At 37.5% G+C, this 22090-nt stretch overlaps 1 protein-coding gene across 1 annotated transcript in view; it reads left to right on the top strand.

Annotated features, from left to right (window-relative positions):
- The first annotated feature begins 3978 nt into the window (after positions 1 to 3978).
- The window catches only part of Zip71B (Zinc/iron regulated transporter-related protein 71B), a 55387-nt gene continuing 37275 nt past the window's right edge, over positions 3979 to 22090 (top strand). The window contains exon 1 of the mRNA XM_069820958.1: positions 3979 to 4184. Within this exon, the coding sequence (XP_069677059.1) occupies positions 4050 to 4184 (135 nt within the window). The 5' untranslated portion in view covers positions 3979 to 4049. The remainder of the gene's footprint in view (positions 4185 to 22090) is intronic.

Below are 22090 nucleotides of genomic sequence, written 5' to 3'. Positions count from 1 at the left end.
TGTTTTGATGGCAATCACAGCTTATTTTGCATAAATACGAGTTTGCAAGTGCTATAAAAAATTTAAGAGCTTCTTTTGCAAGCTCGCGGTATTCTTGCATTCTCTTGATCCAAAACTGGTCTACACTCTACTATTCCAGCTATAGGAACATTTTTCAACGAACCTTTCTTTTAATATATTTTGGAATTACAGCCAGTTGAAAGCAGCTGTCTAAAAAGGGATTCAGTATATATCTGTGACTGTCTTAATTGTTTTGCGTTTCTTACAGAAATATTAAAAAGCTTTTGTTTAAAATTGTACAAACTTAAATGCATGTCCTCAAAAACAAACTCTGTATTTCTCGTATCATACGGCACGTAGTTAAATTTTTCACGCGTTCTTTAATACACTGGAATGAATCAAATTTCTTTTTGTCAAGTGATGTCTACTAGAAATCAAGTTTCCTTATTAATCCGTCGATCTTATCTCAACCTGTTATGTTAGTATTTTGGTCTTGCAAACCATTATTAAAAGTGTTTAATTGTTCGAAAAATACTGAGGATACCCACTAAGCGCAAGATACATTTCTACCCGTTTTAAAGCGCCCGACTGCGCACGGCGGTCAGTTTTGGGTATAGGTCAACTGAGCGCGGCGATTATTCCTGCATTTTCCTTTCAATTTTTTGGAGACTTAGGACTCTATATGAATGTTAGTCTATCTGCCATTCTTAGGTATGGTTAAAATGCAGTGTCATATACATGCCGAAATTAGTATTGGCATTTGTCAAGAAGTTATAATATGCATTTATATTATGTGGCTTTCTTGTAATAATAACAAACACTCTTTAGGTAATGCAATCGTGAGATAATTCCTTGCCTGTATTTTTAAATTAATTCCTCTATGTACTGCCTACGCTTTTCGCAGGCAGATTTAGATTTGTAAGTAGGTACCCGTATCAATCATTTTGATGTAAGTGTTTGTCTGCGTTTGAATGACAGCGTGAAGAAAGTTTTATATTATGTGGATGTGCGCTGTTAAAGTTAAGTCCGAAACCCCTGTGGAATGCCTCACAAGCGTTGGTTGTTTTTTCTAATGTGATAGTGTCAGAAGCCCAAATTTCTGGAGGAAACGCAGAATCAGAATCATTCTTAACTGATAAACTAAGTCGTTTGTGTTATGCTTTCCGTGTCCTAACCAATATAACTCCCAAGGATCTACTTAGATCGGTTTACTTTGGCTATGTTCACTCTGTATTATCATATGGGATAATTATATGGGGGTCGTCATCAAGATTTGCACAAGTGTTTAGACTGCAAAAGAGAATATTGAAAATTATAAAGAAGGTACCTATTCGCTCTGATAGTAAAAAAATATTCAAAGAGTTAGATATTTTGCCCCTACCTTGTATTTACATTCTTGAAACAGTCTGTTTCATCCACCAAAATTATGGTAGTTTTAAAGTAAACTCTGATTATCACAGCTACAGCACAAGAACATGCAATAATTTACATTTTAATCATCATAGATTATCCAAAAGTCTCAATAGCTTATCACATACAGGGATAAGACTTTACAACAAACTCCCTGTTGAAACTAAAGCCCTTAACTATGCTAGATTTAAAAAGTCAGTGAAACATATTTTACTTTTCCACATGCCTCTTACTGTCAATGAGTATCTTAGTTTAGCACTCCAAATTTAGCTTACAGTAGTTAGTATCTCCTTTGTGTTTACTGCTCTTCTTTTCTATCTGATTCATGTCTGGGGTGAGACTGCCCAAGAAGATAAGGAAACCAAGAACCTTGTACAAGTAATGGTCTGAAGAAAACTGTGGAGAATTGACTTCATTACTGAATGTGTTGATTGTATATTATTTGTATATTATTGTAGACATCTTGTATGTCGGAATAACACACTATGTAACTGCATATTTATTATGTATTCACTCTGACGATGCCATGAAATCATTGTATTTCCTAAGGCTAATAAATATCTATCTATCTGTCTGTCTGTCTGTCTGTCTGTCTGTCTGTCTATCTATGAAAGTGATTGTTAAATAATCTCGCGCGCAGTTGACCTGTTTACAATTCAGTCGCTCGCGCGTAGCTGGGCAAAAATTGACCCTTTCGCGCTCAATCGGTACCGATCCGAAAAATATATCAGCAAGGAAGACCACTCTAAGAAGCCAAAGAGGATTTTGAAAAACAAATTCGTATATTCCGATTTCTCGTCTTGCAGATACTGATATATTAGAAATTGGGCGGTATCCACTGGTTTTTAGTAAAATTTTTGTTGTTTTCGATTTTACAGGGATTTGTATTTTTAGATTGAGTTTAAGTATGCCTACCGGTACGGTAATGGGGGGTTGCAAACAAATGTCTCTCCGAAAAGCAGATCGCAGACTGGCTTAAATGTTACGCTTCTAGGTCAGCTTTCATTATCGCCTGCTACGGATACAAGACGCAGTCTTGTACAGTACATATTCGTATATAAGGCAGGAGGATTCACTTATAGCAGTCTAGTATATACAGTTACGAAGCTTGAGTTTATGAGGGTGCTAGGAACAATAGACTGTGCAGGTACTATTTCGCATGTCTGTAATGAGGCGATAGTAGCGATCCTAGTGGTTAGCAACTATCTATGGATGAATATTTACTACGTATTGAGCTTCGTGACTGTATATACTAGACTGTGGTTATAGCACTAACAGCTTATGCCTTCTCAACAAAGGAACCGGGTTCCAATGCCGATGGGTCCAATGAGATTTACGTCGAAATAGCTGCGGAGTATATTTTCCCAGAGTAGGCCTGTTAGTGCTTCCTCTTTAATTTACAGCCCACCATCATCCCACTGTGCTGTTTCATAATTTGTAAACACAGAAAACCTTGATTATTACATGACTGAAGTGAGGCCTTATTTGTTTTATGACTTCCCACAGCGGAGACACCAGCTCAAGATACAGAGAATTCTAGTTGGAATTTGTCATATTAAGACGATGTTGAGCAAGACTTCTCTCCTACCACATTGAAGAGAACGCACAAAGTGTGATAACTTTTATTTAAATTTATGTATACTTCCCGCAACTCCTCTTGGCTGGTGAAAAATATTTATGCAAGCTCAGAAAGAGTAATTTACCAGAAAAGTGCAATCGTATATGTGCAATCAGTCTAAGATTAATATTACTTAAAACTAAATGCGTCACACCACATAATAGAACACGCTCTCTTTGGCAGTTTAAAGACTTTCTGGGAGTTTAGAACGATGAACTCTGTTCCTTGTTTATTTTTTGCTTCTTTAAAATACTACGAGCTTAATTTCGAGATAATTCGGTTACTTGAAAAAGTCTTTTCTATACCAACTGATCTAAAACTACTGTCATTATACTGCAGATTAAACTTATTATTTTCTTTGTCTCTCTCCATAATCTTTAGCAAAATTTTGTCGACCCTGACTGACTAGACCAAATTTTCGGAACTTGACTTACAGAGGTCTGGTGGCTTGTTTAATTTGGTGTCTCCAACATATGCAAATGAACATTGACAAATTTTTTCTTATAAAGAACTGCGAATAAAATACTTTGACCCATAAACTGACTCTGCTCGGTGGAAATACATATTAGGAAAGCAAGCACACATGAAAATTGCGTCTCGCTAGAATTAATCATTTTTCACTGACAAATATTTGGTTTGTGTTGGGTTTTCTAATGAGAGACAAAGGTCATTTTGTTCCAGTCATTGGCTATCAAACTGTCGCAGTTACAAGGCCAACTACCAAGAAAAATTACGGATATAATAGTACACGTTGGCTTCTGACTTTTGTACCTAGCACTAGAAGGGCACACGGTGGACTCCTGTGATAAAGGATCGGAAGGGCACGGCCTATACTAAGGATATCAAAGTGACATTAACAAATGTGCCCCATGCAGAGTTCGTGCCAATGACATGGCCTAAACGCAACGCAATTGTATTTCTCTGTGCGGGATTGGCAGCCCTGGGAACGAGTGCTGACCTCTGAGACCTGGTTTGCGCGATTTGTCGCTTAAAGGGCAGCCGCGCGCAGAAAGGGCACCACATGGAGCTGCGAACGACGCTACTGCTGCTACTGCTGTGCGTGTGCACATGCGCTGGCGTCGCGGCGCCAGACCAGCGTTTCTTCCTGCACCAGATCTTCCAAAAGTATGGTCACCGCGGCATCATCTCTTACGAGGTGAGTCACAGCCATCTTCCAATTGCCCCTCGCCGACTAAATTATCCACTTCCCAGTGCACAGCCGTGTCTCGCGAGGGGATCGCTCCATCCCAAGCCAATGTCCGGACATATTTAATGAAAACGTAAAAGATGTGTATTTTGAATAGGGGAAACTGCGCCGACCATGGGACTAGGCGCAAGTCTGCGTTTATTTATCAATGTGATGTGCCGTGCTGATTCACGTGTCTAACACCAGGTCATAAAGGACCCAAAAGCGGGCTTCTGGAAAAATCTGGAAGGAAACTTCTATTAGTCATCGTTAGTACCGGCACTATTTGTTATATAACTGCAACTACAACTATCGACCAAATATTAAATTCGAAGCATGGCGAAACTTTATAAAATAAGACATTAAATCATTTGCTAGATGGGCAATTGATTTCGCTTGTAAGGTGTAAATTCTCCGTGCCCAGCTTTGCAAGCAGCTGCTCTCGGGCTTATGTTTGTATTCTGATTGCCTAGTTGGTTCTTTCCGGGGCTTTTCACATGCAGGTAAATTCAAAGGCGATTCCTCGGACTCATCTCGATAAAGTACCATTTCGTTATTACCAATAATATTCCACCGACGCTGGTTAACCGCACAATTAAATTGATACAGTGTAGTTAAGCGACCAATCAAAAATCTGAACTTTACACTTGAGGTAAAACGGATTATAACTGATGCTGTCATGGAGGCCATACGGAGCCATACATCGTATGGGAACTTACAATTTTTTTTTTTTTTATTAATCGTATGGGGAAAAGAAAATTTTATCTATATGCAGCCATACGGCACATGGGTGCCTAAGTTTTGTACGTGGAGATCTATACAGATCTTAGATCATCTCTTGCTGTTCCTAATGTATTTTGTTTGATGTTCATAAATAAAAATTGTGCACCTCTGCAGCACTGAAATCCAGAATTATATAAAATAATGGTTGAAAAACAAGAAGTGCTGCAAATACACACTCCAAGATTTATCGAGACAAGTGTGCATCTACGGTAGTGCAACATGGTGTATTCTTTAAATCAAACTTGTTGTACAATTAAAATGTAGAGCAAAACAATTTCTTTACTTCTTCTTTAATATTAAAAAAATCATTAAATTACAGTCTGAAAGATAGAGAGAGGAGAGTCAAATATATTTCAAGGGAGAAAACAAGGAGTGGGGCGTATGATTAAGAAAAAAGTTACCATGATAGCACTGATTATAATAATAATAATAATAATAATAATAATAATAATAATAATAATAATAATAATAATAATAATAGCAATAATAATAATTTAGTTACTTATAAATGGCTTTTAAGGAACCCAGAGATTCACTGCTACCCTCATATAAGTCAGTCATCGGTCCCTATCCTGAGCAAGATAAATCCAGTCCTTACCATCATATTCCACCTTCCTCAAATTCATTTTAGTATTATCCTCCCATCTATGTCTCGGCCTCCCAAAGGTCTTCCCCCCCCCCAGACAAAGATTCGTTTTTCAAAATAAAACCGAATTTCACTAATACATCCGAAATCATTAGGATTCACGTTGTCGTCATTTTGTAATCTTTTATTGCTTACCAGAGCAACAATAATCATACTGTTTCTGTATAAAACAGTGCCTTTCAGATGAAAAAAAAAAATATATGGTTTATTTAACGACGAGGTTATATCAGCGTTGCCGGTGTGCCGGAATTTTGTCCCACAGGAGTTCTTTTCCATGCCAGTAAATCTACTGACTTAAATGCCATCGACCTGGGCCGGGATCGAACCGGCAACCTCGAGCACAGAAGGCCAGCGCTATACGAACTGCGCTAACGAGGCCGACTCTTTCAGATGATATTAAAAAAACTACAGTGTATCATTCAAATATGTTTTCGATGACGTCTTAACTTATACAACAGTCACAGAAATAGTTTGTTTCCAGAAAAGCATTTCTGTCCAAATAAAAGTTTTGACATGTCTTGAGTTTTTGCCCAAAAGTTCCTCATTCAGTTTTAATTGAAATTATGAGTTAGGCTACTTTTGAAAAAAAAATCTGTAGCCTATACAACCAGCCTTTAAAGCATTACAAGAACTTAATGCAAACTAGTTAGGCCTACTGCTTTCACGAAGTTTAAGCCATTTATAAAATAACGTTTAAAACATAATTTGGCGTCTTTAAACCGAAACAAATGTACTAAGTAAACCACGTTAATTTAACTCTCAGACGTTGAATTTCAGGTATTGCAGTACATTTTCATTGAAGTAATCATGGATGTGTAATTCAGTCTCTTTAACTAAGATCCCTTAGCTTTCGTTTTTTTCTGTAAATAGATATAGCCTACGTACTGGTATTCTTAAATAAAATCGGAAAAAAAAAATCTGTGCATTATCGTGCTATAAACACGTTCTTTGTACTCTTGGAGATGCCTTACAGTACTGTATTAAATTCTTAGCTACGGTATTTAAGATCTATAGAAAATATCAATAAACCACCACCACTAATTACCATCACTAACCACCATTAACCACCACCACCACCACTGCTAAAAGCACTGTGCATACACACTAGGAGCGTTTTATTCGAATAAAATGCAAATCTAAATGAATTTACAATGTTGTTATTAATAGGTTCACAGTTTTCTAATCTTAAGAAGTAACATACAAAGATAGAGTCAACTCCATGACAGATCAAATCGGCCGAAAGAGTGGCGAGAGGTTAAGGTCCCCCCTTTACAGACAATTTGCATTTAATGACAGTAGGGATGTCAGTCTTACGTCTTTACCCCCAAGGAAATGCCACTGGTACTCATTTCTGCTAGAGGCTGAGTAGACCCTAGCACTACAGTGTGGCTGGAAGAATTAAATCAATGGAAAAATCCACGAACCCATCGGGAGTCAAACCCACGACCTCCCAGCTTGCAGCGTTATGTCTTAAGCGCGATGCTACCGCGGACCCCAATCTTAAGACGTAGGACTGTTAAATATCACGGTTGAAGTTGTGTAAATTACTGTCAGTGATCACAAGATTTCATATCAGTCTCAAAACATGAACTGTGAAAATAATCAAAATATGAATTTCTTTTTTAAATTTTTAAGCGCCTGCATATTATATAGATTTATTTTTCTTTAGCAATGACCTCGGCTGACATAGCATTATCATAAACTGATTATATGAATTGATTCGATTCCATTTCTAAGATAGGAACATATGAAGGGACGAGGACGGATTCATTATTTCTCCACATCTGTCTTAAAATAACGAAGACGTTAACAGAGGTGAACTTTTACTTGGAGAAGAAGGGCTCGATTAATTTCACTCAAAGTCTTCTAGTTCGTGGACACGGTTCTTCGTACCTCGAAACTGTGACCCGCGAACTCCATATTTGCTTACTACCGTTCAGAAACAAGATAAACTTAAGATTATTATCGCTGTAGTTCTCGTCGTATCGTTGCAAGCAGAATTACTAACCATTCAGCCACGGAGGGGACTCCTTTTACATCTGTAATTTTATTTTTCTCCAAGAAATAAATATTTAAGCTTAAAAAGTATGCCCTGTCAAGGATAAGTACAATACGTCACCAAATTTCCTTAATGAAACTACAGTTGTGTTGGATTGAATGTCCTATTTTTGTTTCAGTTTACAAATGGAGAGTATGGTTCTATAATAAAATAAGTAATGAAGAGCATGCAATATATTTTCTCTCCATAAATGAAGTCACATTCCGAAATTAGTTCCAGCTCACAACAAATGTTTCACTATGGTTCACTCAAAGTGTATCGTACGTGTCTATTATCCCTTTAATATTGCAAAAGTCGCGATTACAAATCAAACGAGTGGTAGCATAGGTCTGTAGCTGCTCTCGATACCGAGATATTACTGAGAGAGGCTGCGCGGTAAGACTAATTTTATACGCAACTTCGGCGCCCTTATGCCTGTAGAGAGCAAAGGTGGTGATCATACAAATTACTAATAATATGAGCCCCGGTTGTGGCTCATAGTGTTGTTACAATAAGCATTTACCACGAATTCCGGTACAAGTGCCCATATTCGTGCGGGGTAAGACGTATTCTAGTGCACCGCTGTGGAGTAACGGTTAGCACGTCTGACCATGAAACTAGCGGGTCCGGTTTAAGATCCTGGTTGGGTTTGTTTTCCCTCGGAGCAGAATTGCTGGGTAACTTTCGACATTGGGCCTCGAACTCATATCGCAATCATTAATACACATATCATCATCCATACCATAGCACGGTTAAGTTCACAATGTGGCTTGCTGTACGCTGTACTTGTAAAAGAGCACGGCCGTTCTGCTACTCAATCATTCACAGAATGGGAATGGTAAGCATAATAAGCCTCAGGCTGCAGTGAAAGCCTTCGAGTCCCTCCTCCGTACGAGAGAGAGAGACATACTCTACGTCAAAAAGTAAATCATACAGTACTTTAAAAAAAAAAGTTTAAATTGTTATCTTTTTTTAATTAATTACATAGAAATAAAATTACTTGGAGTGGAAAAAAAAGCTTGATAAATGGGCGAAGTATTGCACAGGAAACACTTCGTAAATAGCAAACTTTCATTTAAATTTCAGATCATGTTAGGTTAGAGGGTATAGTAAAGGTAAAGAGAATTACTTTGATGGCTTTTTTTTTAAACGAGCTGAGCATTTTGACTTACACGCGTTTTATTAATACATGACTTATGAATTTCAGAATAGAAAGAAACCTACGGCACGGTGTTCGTGCACAGTTTACTTCGCAAAGTTTACATAAAATAACAGCTTATCAGTTATCACGTTAAATGTGTAACAAAAAATATATTGTGCCATTTGGTGCGAGATTTTTTGGTTTTGCACTGCGTCACGAATACAGAAATACACAACGTTTTCGAGCTACAATATGTAAAGGTCTATCGGCTGTTTCAGTCCTGTAGAACAGCTTCCGGTAAAGAACCCAAACAGAAGCTAGACGGGCTCCAATTCTCTTGCTTTTCCTGATAGTGGAACTGACACGTTGGGTGTTTCTGCATTTATGTAAACAAAAATGTCGTTATGTTGAACTCCGTGCAAGCCTCAAATCACACGCATGCGTCAATTATTAGATTGTTATTACTTATTATATTTCATATAGCAGTATGGAGTATGAACAAGATGACGACCCTGCGGTGGTTGAGTTGTCAGACTTTCAGCTTGTCACGCAAGCGGTCCGGGTTACAGTCTCTGTCAGGCCTGGAATTTTTCATCGAAAAATTCGTAGTGACACTTGTGGCGGATAAGGTCGCAGTTGGGATTTTTCTCGAAGTTCTCCTGTTTCCTCTTATTAGGCATCTACATCCAGGGCCGGCTTTAAGCCAATTGAACCGATTTATCCCCATTGGGCCCCGCGCCTTAGGGTCTCCCGCACTTAAGCACAATGATTTATTTGGATTTTTGTGCAATTTTCTGGACTTGTTCTATGGACACTATAGAAAAATATGCAGCAGATCTGGAACTGGCATTGAGAGATGTGAGGGTAGAACAGAAACAAGAACAAGTGAATACCATAAAGTTGCTGATTTAAATGGCTACATGCTTGTGGATTAAGGCACTGAAGTCAATTCTTCCAGCTGAGATTAACATCCCCATGAAAATAACTTGAGTTTCTTCCTTCTTCTACCGATACCTCTTGTTTAGTCAACTGGCCGAAGACAGGTTTCAACCTTACAAGCGACACCAAGAAGGCACCACTTATAAGGCAACTAGGCCAAGAGATAATGGGATAGGGTGACCAGTTCCTTTCCCCATCGGTTAGCGAGTCTAACTCCGAACCCAGCGGTCCCGGGTTCGATTCCCGGTCAGGACGAGTTGCCTGGGTGAGGTTTTTCGGGTTTTTTCCCCCCTCACTCCTATGGATGAATATCAGGTAACTTTATCAGGCGACTGGAACCCCACTCATCTTCGCCACTTCCTTTCCTCCCCCATCATCCTTTCCTTATCATCCCGTTTCTGGTTTTTCAGATCACTCTACCGGCGGCTCCCGAAGCTGCTGACTCTTTCGATCGGCCTCCGTGGAATGTAGCCAAACGACGTTGGATGGCTTCTGCAACGAGCACCCGAGGCGGACATACTCGGGGGAGGAGTTTCGCCTCGGACTGACAGGGGAGCCTTGGGGGAAGTTGCCAAAGCAGGAATGGTATATGGATTCTGTCGGCTGTACGGACCGGTCGTTAAGGGAGTCATGTGGTTAGGGCGGTGCGCGTAGGGGATCTGTGGCACGCAACTCATTCCATATCGAGGATTAGCGCAATAGATCTCAATAGGTTGCAGTGCTGGGCCATCCGTGCCCCCCTCAGTTAAATTACATTCCAATTCCATTCCTTTACCTCTCCATTGCATACATCGTTGAGTAGCTACGTATTACACTAGTCAGACTTCAGATGCATACAAATAATTGTTTTTCCTCTGGCACATATTATCAAGTGAGATGTACTGCCTGATAACAGAGGTACATATCAGCCAGAACCCCAATCAGAGGAGCTACTGATACTGCATTTCCAAATTTTTGCATTACCCTTCGGTTCTTCCTAACACTCCTAATGACTGGTGTCAGAAGAATAGTTAAGCACAACAACGTGTGAGTACGGTCACCTGTCGACCGACACATAGCTTCATTATGTTGCTTATCTTTATATAGAAGAGGATTACAAGAAGAACAAAGAGAATACAAGGATAGGAAAGGGACGACAAGGAAAACAAGACAATGACAACAAAAATGGAATACAAAGACAGCAATGGGAATACAAGGAGAACAAAGGGGCAGGCCAACCACTTAGCATCGCAGTAAATTCAGTAGCTGTTGCCAACGCAAGGAAACTCCCTTCTCCGCAGCAGTGAGGGTGGTTGAGGCTACCACATACCAGAGCGATGGCGGTGGTGGACACGGTTGCTTTGGTGGGCACGATGGTGATTCAGTAAAAGGGAACTTCGCAAACGATGCATCGATCATCTCGGCTAGAATCCAGAATCACCACCCCACCCCAACAAATTTCTAAGTAAGCCAGGACACGCGTTTCTTTTTCCCTTGAATAAGACTATCCGCCATTCTCCACATTATGCCCTCAGGGCGACGGGGTAATAATCTACTGAAATCATCTCACAGCCAAATGGCAAATCTCTTAAGCTGAGACAACTCATTCAGCCTGTGGCTTTACTAAGGCGCTAAGACAAAATAGGCTATCGAGCTTACAAGAATATCACCCGCACATTTCAAGGGTTCAGATCCCTTCTCTTGCGAGAACTGTGGCTCTCCTTCTCCACACTCACTGCACAGGCTTTAAAATCTTCGGCGATCCTATCCTGTTGCTGTTCTCTCATGCTTTCGATATCCCCCCTCACATATAGCTATTAAGTTACGTTCAGTCCACACCTGTGCGTTTGCCCGCGAAACCAGGTGGCCCGGATTCGATTCCCGGTCGGAAGAAGTTAAGGCTGGTTCACAATAAACCGGAAACGAGAATCGGAACGGAAACGAAAACGGTAAAATTATTAAAATGTGTACATTTAAATGTGAGCATTCACAATTAACGAAAAGCTTGCCGGAGCCCGGGATCGGGAACGGAGAGTTGGCCAAGGTTCAACTTTGGCGTTCACGTTTCCGATCACAGCCCACTAGATTCATTCTATTGCCATCTGAAAGTTATTTTGTCGTCGTATATTTTGTAGCAAGAAGACCGTGACATAACCTATGCATTATTTTGTTCTGTGCTGTGCATCATGGAGCATGATGAGATTCTAATATTGAGTGTTGAGGAAAATCCTCACGTTTACGATAAGCAGCGCTCGTATAAAGATGAGAAAATGAAGGAGAATACGTGGCTTTCAATAGCTGCATCTTTGAACACCGGTCGTAAGTGAATCATATTTTATTACTGTATTGGTTGTATTACACACTACATACTCATGCTTCAATTCAATAACTACTGTTGTGTTCATTTTTGTTCTATTACAAATGTTTCTTCTCTAATTATTTTACGTTATGGTAGACTTAAAATAGGTTGTGATAATAAAGATGCATGGGCATATTTATAGTACCGTTGAAATTTTGAAGTTGGTTAACCTGTGTTTATGTTGGCTGCCTTGTACTCATGAGAGAACGCCATTGATCAATTATACACAAATAACATCAGAATTCATAATATCGACTTTACATATCGTTATTGACATGCATATCGATATGCATAGTCGTCTACGTTCTCGGTTTATTGTGAGTCAAAAATTTTTCATATTCACATTCTCTACTTCTCGTTTTCACTCTGGTTCTCGTTCCCGGTTTATTGTGAACCAGCCTTTACCTGGTTAAGGTTTTTTCCCCCTCAACCAAATATGAGAAAATGCTGGAACTATCGGTGCTGGACTCCGGACTCATTTCACCGGCATTATCACCTTCATCTCATTCAAACGATAAATAACTTAAGATGTTGATAAAGCGTCGTAAAATAACCTACTAAAAAAATAAGGTTACGTTCATTTTCGGTTCTCCTTTCAAAATTTTCTAATGTTCCTTCAAATGGAGCGACGAAATTCGGAGTGAGACGAGTGACCAACAGACTTGGAGCTCACATAGAGCTCTCGGTCCTAATTTCTCTAGCAAAGACTCGTTTTCGCATACCTTTTAAATTTCCTTCTCCCATTTCCCTTTACATCCATTCATACAATGACACGGGCCGCGATCAAACTCGACAAACATGCCCGTGTGCACCATTCTCGATTAAAATTCGACCGTGGTTAAGTTGGCACTTGACCATCTTCAATGCCAATTTGCGGAGTATCAATCTCGATCAAAGTTAAACAAGCGATTTGATGATGATCAAATCTGATCACGGGTGTGGGACCGATTATCTTGAATTGAACATGATCAAGTCGAGAAAACCAAAATGGCGGCACAATTTGGCGTACTTGATGGAATTGAAGATGAAATGATGTATCTTGAACGCGCAAATTACTGCGGAAATAACAGAATTGGTGTTATTGTAGAAAGAGTAAGTTTGTAGATGAATAATAAAAGTGTTCTTTTTTCTCAAAATAGACTAATGTTTTATTGTTTTATACATGTTTCTGCTTTGGAAGATCAGGACTTTACTTGACAAAATATTATTTAGGCCTAATTGTCCAATTTTGTTAACATAATAATAAAGCAGTTACTCTATGCCGGTAATAATATAGCAAAACTAAATGACCATTTTGTAGAATGCGAGATTATCACTTATTAGCTATAGATTTGCCGTTTGAAACTATTAGGACCTACATGACGTTTTGGACAATTAGACTATTTACGATTGAATTAAGAGAAATTACACGGATACCTTCCTTTTCCTCTTACTCCAAAATTCCAACCTTGTGAACACTAAATAAATGGATAAATTTCAGAACAAGGATACTTTCCTTTGCCTCTTACTCCAAAATTCCAACCTTGCGCACACAAAATAAATTGGCACTAAAAACTTCCTTTTCGTATACATGATGATGCGTATTCGACATATACAGACGAATTGTTTTTTTTTTTTTTTTTAATTTTAAAATAATTGTTAGCGAGGTATCCATATACTGAAATTTTCCCAAATAAATTATTGGCACTGAAATGTGTCTTTTCGTAAGCAAGATGATGAGCATTCGACAAACACATACAAATCTGCTCTTTTTTGTAGCCTATTTCAAGATAATTGTCAGTGAGGTATCCGTATACTGAAATTTTCCCAATTATTATCAATAATATGAAATAACCACTGTATAAATTACGTTACAAATCATGTGGAATTATGTAAACACGTATAACTCATGTGAATTGCGAGGTTAAATCCAACCAGGTAGCCTGCTTTTCTCTTAGAGAACTTCCGTCAGTACTTTTATTCTGTAATATGGATGCATAATTACTGACGAGTTCTAAAGGAATTCTCACTTCGAACTGTGAGAAGTTCGGTGCTCTTTTCTTTTTTTCTTCCATGATTATTGAAACTTATTTGAAAACTGCGAGGATGTTTGAAAGCAGTCCGACAAACAAAAACGAAGCGATAATTGACAGAGTGCGTTAGTTCGCTGTTTTATACGCGGTAACCTAGCGCTCAGATGATTCTTCTCAAGCGAGCGTACCGTCAGCTGACGGTACTGAGTTGATCGAGGGAAACTGTCGGTGCACCGCATCTGTAACTTGATCATGGTCAAGAATTAACCATGTTTCCGTGATTGCTGATAAACGGGCTAGATGATCGAGAATGGTGCACACGGCCAACAGCGTCCGATTGGTACAGCGCAGTAGAACGCTGCACTGCCTGCAAAGATCGCTGTCTATCTGAAACGTCTATTACAGGGACGGGAAACAGCATTTCTCAGAGAGCTTAGCTTCTCCCGCTGCCTTAGTTGCTGTTGTATGTAGGTAGCCTACTAATGCTGACTGCTCTGTTTACTATAGAGTTTCGGGTCCCTGGTCTATTGCGTTCAGCAGGAAATATCTGATTGCCACCACCATTGTTCTGGTTTGTATTAGACTTTAGGTAGTCATTGTCAACATCAGACTTGCTTCACGCGGTGATCGCCCTTGGTAAATAACCATTACGTCTTATGGAACACATTTCATTTTTACATGGGTCTTATTAACTTATTTTATATTTGTACATTAGACAATTTATTAAATGTATTGTGGACCATTGAAGTATTGCTAATTAATAATATCAACGGTATTAATTTATAACAGCATAGAAGAGGTGTAAAGTAATAACGTGACGGTGAGTATAGTTGAGAAATTTTAATAGAAAAAAGTGACTGGCCATGTTCGGAGGCATGGCCATAGGGTTAACGTGAATACGTTATCGCGTGATGATTGGGCGTGTACATAGAGGGTTTAGAAATAAGACAGAGGACAGACTTTATTAGCGAGTTTATATTGAAGCAATGGATACAAATGTTGTCGTCGTTATGCATAGAAGACATTCCCTCTAAGACTCGCAGTGCCCGCATCCAACTGCAAATCACAAACTAGGCGCCATGGTACAGATGTTGCATTATATCTCTGCCAGTGAGTGACCATTAAATTTCAAGTGGCTAATCTTGGTCGTGGGCGTCACAATACTAAAAAGCGCACCAACTTTTGCTCTCTCTCTTCCCCCTCACTGCAAAACTGTGATGTTGCACAGAGGCAGAAATATAATGAAAGATCTGTATTATAGAGCATTTTGCCTCAGCAGCGCACTTTTCAATCCTTTGTCTGGAGGCACTGAATGGGGTATGGTTGGATTCGTTCCAACGTGCAACTGTCCCCACTTCCTTCCCATAATCGCCACCACTGGTTATAGATTAAACTTCTCCAAGTTTTGAGTCAATTTTATATAAAAGAAAATAATATACAAATGAAATCATGGCGAGCATGCTACACCCAGCCAATTTATAGGTTATTACTTGAAAACACAGAAAGACAAAAAGAAATGAGAATTTGTATGCATAAGTAAAACTAGCATAAGACAAAATATGTATACATAAACTTTGGAATACAGAGAAGTATGAAGTTATAATGAAGAAAACACTACACCATTTGGTCTTTGTCGTTATCGTTATCATCAGGGAAAGGATTTATATGTAAATACATATTTACTTATAAAGCTAATATAATTTATATTTTGCATTATCTTTATGTTTCACAATGTGTAGGGTTGAAAAATCCTACTTTTATTTTCCATATTTTTCCATATTTTAGAGTTTAGTACATATTTTCGTTAATTTCCATATATTTTCCATATTTCATATAAAACAGTCCATATTATATTAGGTTTAACAATAAAACAAAACAAAATTCCATTAACTTTTAAAAATACATTTCAACAATAGAGATTTAAACACATGTTCAGTAATCCCTTTAACATCAGAGTTATTTGAAAATTAGCAGTCCTATCAACAATGGGAAAGTAAGTTACAAAACTGTATTAATTTAATTTAAAATTTTTAACAGACTTCAGTTGTGCAGCTCAACAGTTAAATGCCAGTCAGAGTACACATAGGTTCAGTTTTGTAAATCATACTATAAAGACGGTAAATATGCCAAAAGTACGTCATTCAGTCAATTTAAAATCAAAACTAACAAGTTACATTTCAGAATTTAAAGAAGATGGTTTATCAACTGACAATAAAATATTATTTTGTAATTTGTGTCAGTGTGCAGTATCATCTACACAAAAGTTCCTGGTGCAACAACACATTACAACTAGTAAACATCAGGCCAACAAACAACTAAATTCCAAGCAGAGACAATTGTTTTTAACACAACCAACAACATCGAATGTAAGATCTGAGTTTAACATCGACCTGTGCCGTTCTCTCATCTCTGCTGATATTCCTCTCTACAAACTAAAGAATAAGGTCTTCAGGGAATTCCTTGAAAAATATACTCAACATACAATCCCGGATGAGTCAACACTTAGGAAGACGTATGCTCCATCCATCTACGATGAGACAATACAGAAGATAAGAGATGAAATTAAAGATAGTTCAATTTGGGTTTCCATTGATGAGACTCCCGACAAAGAAGGTAGACTTGTTGGTAATGTAGTTATCGGTTTGTTAAGTGAACAATATTCTGAACGAATTCTTTTACATTGTGATGTTCTAGAAAAGTGCAATAACAAAACTATAGTTAAACTGTTCAACGAAGCTATGGGTATCCTGTGGCCAAAGGGTATTATGTACGATAATGTGTTATTCTTTATTAGCGATGCTGCCCCTTATATGGTCAAAGCTGGACAAGCATTATCTGTTGTATATCCTAAATTGACTCATTTTACTTGTGTGGCGCATGCATTTCATCGTGTGGCAGAAGTGGTCAGAGACAATTTCCCTAAAGTAGATTTGTTGATTTCATCAGTGAAAAAAGTATTTCTCAAAGCTCCCAGTAGAGTTAACGTGTTGAAAGAAATGTACCCTGAAATTCCATTGCCACCAAAGCCAATTTTAACTAGATGGGGTACATGGCTAGAAGCAGTTGAATATTATGCCGAACATATAGACTCTATTAACAATGTTCTCCTTGCATTGGACTCTGAAGATGCAGTCTCAATTGATACTGCGAAAACAGTTACCTGTGACATAAGTGTGAAGAATGACTTAGCTCACATTCAGCATACATTTTCATGCATCATAAAAACGCTCAAAAGTCTCCAAAATAGGCACCTTTCACTATCTGAAAGTTTTGAAATTATAAATAGTACTGTGGAACAACTGAATCGTGGTAGAGGTAAAGTTGCAGATGCAGTAAGAGCTAAGGTGGACACTGTACTTTCAAAAAACCCTGGATATGAAGAACTACAAAAGGTTGTTGCTGTGATGAGTGGTGAATCAACAGTGAAGATTAACTTGGACTTATCCCCAGCAGACATTGTGAAATTGAATTATGTACCAGTTACTTCTTGTGACGTCGAACGCTCTTTTAGTCAGTATAAATCTATCCTCAGAGACAATAGAAGAAGATTCACTTTTCAGCACTTGAAAGAAATGTTTGTAACCTATTGTTATGGTAACAGACAATAAAAATTGTGTTTTGTTGAAACTACATTGGAAGATAAGGTACGTCCATTATATTTTTTGTTTAGTTTGATTAAAATGTACCAATATTTAACGTACATAGTCATTTTTTTTATAATTTTAAGTCCATATTTAATTCCATATTTTGGTAAAAATCCATATTTAATTCCATATTTTGGTAAAAATAACTACATATATATTTACATATTTCATATATTTTTAGTCCATATAAATCCGTTCCCTGGTTATCATTATCATCATCATCATCATCCTCTCCCCTTCCTCTTCGTCATACCAATTGTTACCTACTAGCAAAACATTAGATCCAGTGTGTAATTGTGATGCCAATGAATTTTTATCATCTTCACTAAGGTCTTCTTAAAGCTTTTCCCGTCCACACCTGTGGAGTAACGGTCAGCGCGTCTGGCCGCGAAACCAGGTGGCCCGGGTTCGAATCCCGGTCGGGGCAAGTTACATGGTTGAGGTTTTTTCCGGGGTTTTCCCACAACCCAATACGAGCAAATGCTGGGTAACTTTCGGTGCTGGACCCCGGACTCATTTCACCGGCATTATCACCTTCATATCATTCAGAAACTAAATAACCTAGATGTTGATACAGCGTCGTAAAATAACCCAATAAAATAAATAAAATAAAAAAGCTTTTCCCCACATTAGCCATGTCACTGGGGCAATTTTGAAGCTAAAGTTATGTCTAAGCAGGCATGTCAGAAATCAGACACTGAAAGTGTATGTGCGCGGAACGCCGGTCTGTGCAGATTGCTTCATTCACGTGTTGCTCTTACCAGTTCTTAGCGGGAGGAATATACAGTTGAAAAAAAAAAAAAAAAAGTGGCCGCACTCGTGAACAGCAAATATTTTCAAAGTCCACTTCGGGTCGCGGCGATGTTACACGATGCATGTGCTTGTACAAGCAGTTCCGGAACTATGAAACTGTTCCATATCTGCGCCTCGTAGACCAGCGGTAGAGTGCTTGTTTAATGATTCAAAGGTCGTGGGTTCGGGCCTTCTTCAAGTTTTCATTTTATTTTTTAATCCTTCTTTAGCGATGTAAATGATATTCAAATTATCATTTATATCCAGTTATCGTTCTTTATGGACATCACGTTATTTATATTTTGTTATCGTTCTTTAGAGATATGAATAAAATTCAAGTCATCATTTGTATTCTGTTATCGTTTTATAACGATATGAATAATAATTATTATTGTATCTCCAATGGGGGTTAGCCCTATTTTACATATGTATGTTAGGGCTATAGTTTTATAGGCAAAAAAGATAAGCATAAGGAGAAATGGAAAAGAAAATTAAATTAGCTTACGCGATGTAAACAAAACATAAACAATCCATAAATTAGGCATTGCGATTGCAAAACAAATATCAGATATCAATTTGAAACATACAAAAACATTAACAACACACATACGTAACACTTCTATAACACAAATATGCAGCTTTCCGTACCATACATCATAAATTAATACACAATAGTCACACAAACACAATCAAACTATAATTACGACATTGCGACGACATCAAGCATCCCATAACTAACTCACATACATAACAAATCAAGCATCTGTTACAACACATACACTTCAACTTAGTAACCACACTTAAAAGTTACAAATTTGGCTCCAAGAAGAATAAATAGGACACTGTTACTAATTACTATTCTTCTACAATTTCTTAAATACATCTGTAATAAATCTGTGAAATTCCGATATGAATAATATTCACGTTTTTTTTATATTGTTATCGTTCTTTAGCGATTTAAATAATATTCAAGTTATCATTTATATTCTGTTTTCCTTCATTAGCATTATAAAACAATATTCAAGTTATTTATATTGTTATTGTTCTTTCGCAATGTAAATAATCTGTATTTTATGTAAGTCATTATTAGAACACAAATAACCATCTTTCTTTGTAAAATAGGTTATTTTATTTAGATAATTAAATACGTATTATATAATATCTTATATTAACTAAACAAGCCGATATTTATCATTTATATTCTGTTATCGTTCTTTAGTAATACTGTATAAATAATATTCAAGTTATTTATATTGTAATCGTTCTTTAGCGATATAAATAACATAAATTTAATATTAGGTTTGGAAAAATCCAGTTGCATAATACTGGTATTAGTTTTTCTTTTTGTATTATTACATTATACTATCTTGAACCACAATAAAATGAAAAGGAGTAACGAGGAATTGAACCTGAGACGTTGGCATCTAAATTCCGACGTTCGTCCGCTGACCTACGAGGGCAAAAGTGTGGAAACATTTTCGGAAAAATTGGCCCAATCACACTCTAAGATTTTCTGATGATTCGTAGAAGCTAGTCCAGGATGCGGGGGGCAAAGGCTAATTGAGATTTCCCGGTCTCTGATCGGGTCAAACATCCTGATAGAATTAATATTTAACCCTTGTCGTGACTTTCGGTGAAGTCCGGAGGGCCCAATTAGTCAAATCCACTCTCCTCATCTCCACGCTTGGGCCCCCTAGAATTTAATAAGACGCGAAAGAGATAGTGGTGTGCGGAAAGCAACGGGATGTTACCGCATTTAAGCCTATCCTTCCCAAGAAAGACTGCAAACATGAACAAAGGAAGCTTTTAATAGAAGAAGAAGGATCTTCTGCGGACCTCTGGAAAAAGAACTAAGGAAGAGACTAGTGAAGTGCTTTGTGTGGAGTGTGGCATTGTATGGGGAAAGAACATGGACATTACGACGAAATGAAGAGAAACGAATTGAAGCATTTGAAATGTGGATGTGGAGAAGAACGGTGCGTGTGAAGTGGACAGACAGAATAAGAAATAAAATTGTGTTTGAAAAAGTGAGTGAAGAAAGAATGATGCTGAAACTGATTAGAAAGAGAGAAAGGAATTGGTTGGGTCTCTGGTTGAAAAGAATAATAGACGACATTAGGATTTGTGGATCATATGCGGAGACTAAGAGGAAGGCAGAAAATAGGAAAGATTGGAGATTGCTGGGTTTGCAATGAAAGACCTGCCCATGGACAGAACACTTATGTATGTATGTATGTTCAGAATGCCTGGAATATCTTGTCTAAGAACAATCGCTATTTACAAAGACTAGTCAATTCCATGCCCACTCGACTGCAAGATGATCAAGATAAGAGGTAAATATTGAATTGTGGCTTTTTGTTTTGGTTTTTGAACGTTTGTTTGAATGTTTTAAGACCGACGCCAGTAAATTTGTTTTGTTTATGCCACGAAAGATATTTTATTGAGAATAAAATCTTTTTTCTTTCCATTTGCAGCCACAATATCATAATGATAATGATAAAGTCATGGCATAATATATTAATGAACCTGATGTTAATTACTAAAATAATGGTAAAAGAGAAAGGAGTCATTATGTATAGTTTGTCTCTCTCAAAAACAAAACAAAAAAGAACATAAAAAGCACGAGGTTGTAGTCGAACGCAGGACCTCATGAATAAGAGGCCTGAACGCTACCACTATGCTATCGAATAACACACAGTATACTTCAATTATAACTGTAGATATCAGGCAACGTGGTCCAAAAACATGTAACATCGCCTGTCTCCGAATTGTAGCGAAGATACCCGAAGGGAACTTTGTTTCAGGATAGCGGCCACTTTTTCTTTTGACAGCTGTACAAGAGTCTGTTCTGCAATTCAAGTGTTCAATTAAATTGACATTTGGACATTATAAACATACTTATCAGAAGGAAAAAACACAATTATTCTCAGTGTCTATATTTGACAATAATTTTAACACAAGAAATAATAGACTTACTCAGTTACAATTTACAAAGCAGTCGTTTGTAAAGAATAATTTATTTACGTATACAGTATTTGAAGAAAATATAAATATTGCAGTAATTTCGAAACAACAAAAAACGAACACAGTATTTCATTTTACGTAGTAGGTACTGATTATTTCAAAGTTATACTCTTTCATTGTTCCTCAAGCATTATTGGGACCATTGGTGCACAAATGTTAAATAAATATTTTACTGCCAATTACATGCATTAGGACATTGTAAGGCTTTTACACTGGAATCATTTCCTTGCTGTATATTAATATAAATTCACATTATTATTAATAAATTGGATAAATTAAGCTTGTATTTAAATTTATATATAGTTTATTTGGAAAACGTTGAGAGCAAGTATCAGCAAGTTGGAAGCGTTACTGAATTGAGTTAAAAGAGTAACTTACTTCACAAGCTGTGAAGCGAGGACATTTTCTTTATGTCAGGTTTAAAGATTTATTAACGTAAGTATATTAAGATAATATAGTAACGTGAGATGGAAAATTCGCCATTATGTATTATTTTTCCAGAAATTTTTTCCGCCTTAC

This window comes from Periplaneta americana, chromosome 3, assembly GCF_040183065.1.
Source record: "Periplaneta americana isolate PAMFEO1 chromosome 3, P.americana_PAMFEO1_priV1, whole genome shotgun sequence".
NCBI lineage: Eukaryota > Metazoa > Arthropoda > Insecta > Blattodea > Blattidae > Periplaneta > Periplaneta americana.
This window is presented reverse-complemented; position numbering and strand designations above follow the sequence as displayed.